Raw genomic sequence first — 6,415 nt, 5'->3', positions numbered from 1 at the left:
GACCTTACAGCTCACAGTGCATGTCAGAGCAAATGAGAATCATGAGGTCGAAGGAGCTGCCCAAGGAGCTCAGAGACAGAACTGTGGCAAGGCACAGATCTGGCCAAGGTTACAAAAGAATTTCTGCAGCACTCAAGGTTCCTAAGAGCACAGTGGCCTCCATAATCCTCAAATGGAAAAAGTTTGGGACGACCAGAACTCTTCCTAGACCTGGCCGTCCAGCCAAACTGAGCAATAGTGGGAGAAGAGTCTTAGTGAGAGAGGTAAAGAAGAACCCAAAGATCACTGTGGCTGAGCTCCAGAGATGCAGTAGGGAGATGGGAGAAAGTTCCACAAAATCAACTATCACTGCAGCCCTCCACCAGTCGGGGCTTTATGGCAGAGTGGCCCGACGGAAGCCTCTCCTCAGTGCAAGACACATGAAAGCCCTCATAGAGTTTGCCAAAAAACACATGAAGGACTCCCAGACTATGAGAAATAAGATTCTCTGGTCTGATGAGACCAAGATTGAACTTTTTGGCGTTAATTCTAAGCGGTATGTGTGGAAAAAACCAGGCACTGCTCGTCACCTGCCCAATACAATCCCTACACTGAAACATGGTGGTCATGTTGTGGGGGTGTTTTTCAGCTGCAGGGACAGGACGACTGGTTGCAATTGAAGGAAAGATGAATGTAGCCAAGTACAGAGATATCCTGGAAGAAAACCTCTTCCAGAGTGCTCAGGACCTCAGACTGGGCTGAAGGTTCACCTTTCAACAGGACAATGACCCTAAGCACACAGCTAAAATAAAGGAGTGGCTTCGGAACAACTCTGTGACCGTTCTTGACTGGCCTAGCCAGAGCCCTGACCTAAACCCAATTGAGCATCTCTGGAGAGACCTGAAAATGGCTGTCCACTAACGTTCACCATCCAACCTGACAGAACTGGAGAGGATCTGCAAGGAAGAATGGCAGAGGATCCCCAAATCCAGGTGTGAAAAACTTGTTGCATCATTCCCAAGAAGACTCATGGCTGTACTAGCTCAAAAGGGTGCTTCTACTCAATACTGAGCACAGGGTCTGAATACTTATGACCATGTGATATTTCAGTTTTTCTTTTTTAATAAATTTGCAAAAATTTCTACATTTCTGTTTTTTTCTGTCAAGATGGGGTGCTGAGTGTACATTAATGAGAAATAAAATGAACTTTTTTGATTTTGGCAAATGGCTGCAATGACACAAAGAGTGAAAAATTTAAAGGAGTCTGAATACTTTCCGTACCCACTGTATATAAAATACTTTAATGTAAGCCTACATGTCTGGTTAATTAGAAAATAACTAATATACCATCCATTTAATGATGCACAGATTAACCAATATAGTTTGTTTTTAGATTCGAAAATATGTCTCATTTAAAATGGTAGTATTTTACATTCTAGCTCAGAAATAACATGAGTGATGAAACATAGTTTGTCTACAGTTACATGAAAACATATTAGTTTGATACTGTGTAGAAAAGTGAACACTGATAGTTACTCTAGAATAACACAGCCATTACATTATAAGTTAGACTAACAAGTGTAATTTCTTAAGATTTATTAAAATGGGTAGGTTTAACTGCTCCCTCAGCTCCTGTTATTTTCCACTTTTTGACACTGCCTGTATTGCTTTAATCCACTCCTTTCTTTCTTCAGTTGTAGCTGCTTGGAGGAAGTAGTGAATCTCATCTGAGGTGATGATCTCAAAGAGGTTGCCATCAATGTCATATTTTTTGGCTGAAACCAGAAAAAAAAAAGATGACAGAGCAGTTGAAAGAAATGACTTGAAGAGAAACCACTGACATTAAACGCCAATTACATTCCCTGGTCACAGTCTGTCACAGTGTGGAAGCAACAGGCCATGTGCATCCTGTGACAACGGTCTCTCTTACCATCAGGGACATACTCCACAGCTGTCACCACAGACCCGCGGAGATGGATCGAGCCCAGAGGCTCATCATCCTGACAGAGAAGCAAAGGGGACCAATGGCAGATGAAATGAAGGATAAATAAAAGAGGTAAGCAGGGGAACTGCTGAAATTATTTTGTCTCGCTTATCTAATTTGGTATATTTACCTTTGTAGGATCATAATAATGCATAAAAGCAGGGTCGTCTCTCAGAATGAACTTTCTCACCTTCCAGTTTTTTCTTCTATGTCCCTGATATCAAAGAACACATCATTTATGGCTTATATTCCTGACACCTTCTAAATCTACAGTGTAAATGCATTAGAGGAAACAAGACACTCTTTTCACCTGTTTAAGTAAGCAGCCTTGTTTTATGATATTTCCTCTGAACTCTTCCTTCACAAGCACATCTTCATCGCTGGAGTAGCCTTCACAGAAGAACCCACTGTCTGCCTGCCACAAAGCACAACCATACATGCAAGCATTATACAATAGAGTTTTTTTTTTTTTTTTTTTTTTAAATAATCAGTCCCAGCACATTAATATTACTCCAATAAGTCAAATTTGTTATATAGTGACTTTTCGGCAGGTGAACTTACAAAGTAGTAAAGAGCATGTGTCTCATCTAGGAAGGCTGTTTGCTCTCCACTCTCAGCTCCCTCTTTTGCCAGGTCACCTGCAGGCTGCAGAAAGCCTTCATTCAGAAGCCCTGTTGCTAACATGAGGGCCTCAGGCCTGTTTCTTGCTTTCTCCTTTGAAATCAGCCACTCCACCACTGTCACACCTGTACAAAGAGTGAGAACGGCTGAAAACTGTTGCAACCGTTAGAAAGTTGAGAAAAGAAAAAAATCTTTTCACACCTGTGACATCAATAAAGACAAGACAGCAGTACCAGTGAAGCAGTGGTTAAAGATTCGATGTTCTTGCTCGAGTTTTAACTCTTTCACTCCATCGTCCTGGTCTTTCATCAGTGTGTACAGTTCCCTGAGAAAACACAGTCAACATGCACTGTCAAACTATCGTTTCACATGACAGACTATCCATAACGTGGCTGAGCAGGACCTTTTTGGCATTAGCTGAACTCATGACAAGGGACAAGTAATCCAGTTACTGTGGTTGTCCTCATTCTCACACCCTTCACTCTTGTAACCTGTGAAACACATTGTTTCAAGCAAGAGGAACCTCTGTATTATTTGTCAATGTATTGTAGTATTCCTGTAGTAAGCTAAGAATCGAAATAACATTGTGTTGGACTGAAATGTCACATTTATCTGGGGCTTAGTGTTAATCTAAAATCATAGCATAAAGTAATGTGTGTAGATCACTACAGCTATATCAGCCTTACTAAACTGATAGTCAGCTGCTACGCTGATATTTCCCTCTGTTTAAGAACCCATTGTTTCAAAGGTGGCTAAAAATTTAGGTCAATTCTTAATTCAAATAAAATTGATTTATTTATTGATTCAAATTTATTGTTTCGCCCCCACCAAGAATATTTGTACAGTACATACGTCAGATTCACTGCATCAGGCAGACGAATGGAGCGTCTTGTGGACTTTCTCGCAAAGCGTTTTCCCCCCTGTATGCAGTTAATGGCTCTCTTGATGTCCTTAACCCAAAACTCTCTTTCCTCCACATGTGACGCTTGGAAGAAATGGTCATGCTTCTTGTCTGTGGTAATCTTGAAAACCAGCTAAATGATAAAATATTAGTTAGTCATTGTTACCTTTTTTGTAAAAATTCTTAAACATTAATTTTAGATCTGAGATCATTTTTTTAAAGCGTAATATTTGACATTTTCATATTTCTGATCCTTCAATAGTAAAAATTGAAGGTTACATTTTCTTACCGTCCTCTTGCCAAAATCCTGACAAGGACTGACAATTATAGCTCCTTTTAGTGGAATCATTCCTTTTGGAGAGCGGTCTGTTTTCTTTTTATAGAATTCAACCCCATCATCTGACAGCACCACCCACACTGCCTTCCAGGAGTTTAGCACTGTGCCCTGAGGATCAATAGGACAAGTGACAACAGGTAGCTTTGTGAAAAAGCATTTTTTCAGGTGTAGTTTTTACAAAGGGCATTTTGTACACTGATTAGTTTAATTTGTACTTATTTAAACTTTATGTTTGTGGTTACTAAAGTTACTAATGTCTATTAATGTGAAAATGCTCTTCATTTTCTCTCTAGTCTAAATATTGCAACCAGAAAGGCCACGCTCCTCATGTTCATTGCTGGCCTTCAAATTAGAGCATGAGCAAGCGGTTTTGAAAGTCATTGATTACGTAACTTTAAAGTTTACTTAAAGTTCCAGTAAGAAGAAAAGAAGAAAACCACCTAATTTATCATTAGTTTCTCTCTCTATATTGCTATATTGCTTTTGCTTCCTATTCAGGGTCACAATGCAAAGCACACAGCTGTGTTAGCTGCATGAAAATGCAGAAATGAATCTGCCATAGGGGTTTCGGGTAATATTTAAAGGGATAAAGAATCACTGGAGTGTCATGCTTTATTATAATTTTGCTGTTGCTCCCACAGTGATTCATGACATTACCATACAATCAAGTCACTGTTTCCATAACATCTATGACTCTTCCATCACGCCTTTAGGCACGACCAATTGCACAGAGCTGTGGCTATTTATAGGTCCTATATTTCTGCCAGATTATTCATAAGATGCTTTACTTGTCCCAGGCACCATCAAACAAGAAAGATGAAGATTGAAGTAATGATACCAAGCACATAAAACAATGACTTGTAATGCAGGTTATAAATGGGCCTTTGATTGTCTTGGGCAGGAAGCAAAAAAGTGACGCTTGTCTCAGTCTAGAGGAAAGCTTGGTGGTTTACATAATGAACATGTGAAACAGTCCCATTATATAGCACTTCATTTTTTAAAAATAGATTCTGGTTAACATGTAGGACATAGCTTACACATTAATTTTGTTGTGGCATTCTAAGGTCTCTCCAAGTTTAAACTTGTTTCGGTGTAGAATAAAAAGTGAAACACAACCTACAAAAACAGTTTTTATTCTTTATTCTGAGTTCTGGTTAGAAGTAGGAACTTGACTGCTTGTCACAGCTGTGGAACAGAAGTGTGTAGTTGTGTGTTGTGAAGTAACTTTTAAATGGTATACACATGTGTTCCTGTTCAAGGTTTACTGGTTCAATATTCCTGACTGCTGGCTGTCCAGGTTTATTAACTAACTTTAAATTTGTATCTTGTTCTTCACCACTATCTTCATCACATTCCTCTTCATTCTCCAAACCTCTTATGAATGTGTTGCATTCTGTGTGCTTTGGCACATGCTTTTATTGTAATTTCATTACTTTGTTACGCTTCTTCGCTTCTTCATGGAAGTGTTTGTATTCTTCATTAAACTTCATATATTAGCCTCAAGTATGTAGGTAAAATGATATTCTACTGAAGACACACCTCTAAGTATCTCTTGTAATTTATAAACTCTAGCTATTTTTAAATTGCAGAACCAATTATAAAGTTGAAAAAATGACGAATTCTGTTATATTGACAGAGAAAAATATGCTCAAGCTCCACAAAGGCGGGAGATTTGGAACTTTTGTAGTTATTCTTACCTTTTTCACCAAGTAACCCTCTCTGATCTGTTGTGGCTCCATCATCCTGCTCTCGACTGCTGTCTGCTGCAACTTTTGTCACTTGTAGTGACTGTCAAAAACATTTCACCCCATCCACCTACTCTCTATCTCTCTCTCTCTGTGTCTGTTGTAACCGTTTCTCTTTCAAAGCCACACACACAAGCAGGAAGTTCTGCTGGGTGTGTGTCAGTCATCACTGGTCAACCAGCTTCCTCTTCACTGTGGTATTATTAGTTTCAGCTACTGTTCAGTTGATACTTCTAAATAGCACAGTACTATATATAAAAAGATAGCTTGAAAATTCTGATGTCTGGACACTTCACTGTAGTAACAGTAGTACTTGTCCAACTAATTTGAACAGACTATGCTGAAAAAGAAGCAGTGCATAGCATTAGTGTTTAGCCAACTTCAAAGCTGTTTTTATGCTTTGAATATGAATAGGTAGTTATTTATCAGACTAATATAATGTATGTAGTTCCTCTTTTGTATGTCAGATTTCTATAAAAATACTAGCTGTGAATGTCTTAAAAGGCAATACATTATTAGTATTGCAGTTTTCCATGAACAAAAACCTCTTGACCTGATGGATACACCCTAACTCCATATTTAGCTTATGAGTATGTGCTTTTACCGTAGCCGAGTTAGTTTTTGTAAGAACAAAGGATCCTCTTTTTGCTCAGTCTGGCTGAAGTGCATTTTAGTGAATTTTCCAGGCTAAAAAACTACAGAGGAAATGTAGCACAGCTTTAAAAAGTATGAATAATCTGCATCACAGAGATGCAAACAGATTAGGAATCAAACCATAAGGATTGCAAATATTCTAACATGTACAGTGAAACTTGTAACACATGCAAACTATTAAACTTGCTGGAATG

At 38.7% G+C, this 6,415-nt stretch overlaps 1 protein-coding gene across 1 annotated transcript; it reads right to left on the bottom strand.

Annotated features, from left to right (window-relative positions):
* Positions 1-1,318: 1,318 nt before the first annotated feature.
* Positions 1,319-5,674, bottom strand: plek (pleckstrin). Its single transcript, XM_026310218.1, has 9 exons — positions 5,520-5,674; positions 3,775-3,930; positions 3,437-3,618; positions 2,818-2,909; positions 2,525-2,709; positions 2,274-2,378; positions 2,094-2,177; positions 1,910-1,979; positions 1,319-1,754 (listed from the first exon to the last, which is right to left on the bottom strand). Exons 1-9 carry the CDS (start codon positions 5,562-5,564, stop codon positions 1,615-1,617), a joined length of 1,059 nt encoding a protein of 352 aa, XP_026166003.1. The 5' UTR covers positions 5,565-5,674; the 3' UTR covers positions 1,319-1,614.
* Between the last annotated feature and the right edge of the window lie 741 nt (positions 5,675-6,415).

The sequence above is a fragment of the Mastacembelus armatus genome, chromosome 15 (genome assembly GCF_900324485.2).
Source record: "Mastacembelus armatus chromosome 15, fMasArm1.2, whole genome shotgun sequence".
NCBI classification, from domain to species: Eukaryota; Metazoa; Chordata; class Actinopteri; order Synbranchiformes; family Mastacembelidae; genus Mastacembelus; species Mastacembelus armatus.
The sequence above is the reverse complement of the archived record's forward strand: the minus strand, read 5'-3'. Positions and strand labels throughout refer to the sequence as shown.

Excerpts from the sequence above, each read along its gene's own strand:
- plek (XM_026310218.1), bottom strand. The coding sequence starts at position 5,564 with ATGATGGAGCCACAACAGATCAGAGAGGGTTACTTGGTGAAAAAG. Across the intron at positions 3,619-3,774 it reads AGGATTTTGGCAAGAGGACG|CTGGTTTTCAAGATTACCAC; the intron begins GTAAGAAAATGT and ends TTTATCATTTAG. Across the intron at positions 1,755-1,909 it reads TGTGGAGTATGTCCCTGATG|CCAAAAAATATGACATTGAT; the intron begins GTAAGAGAGACC and ends TTCTGGTTTCAG.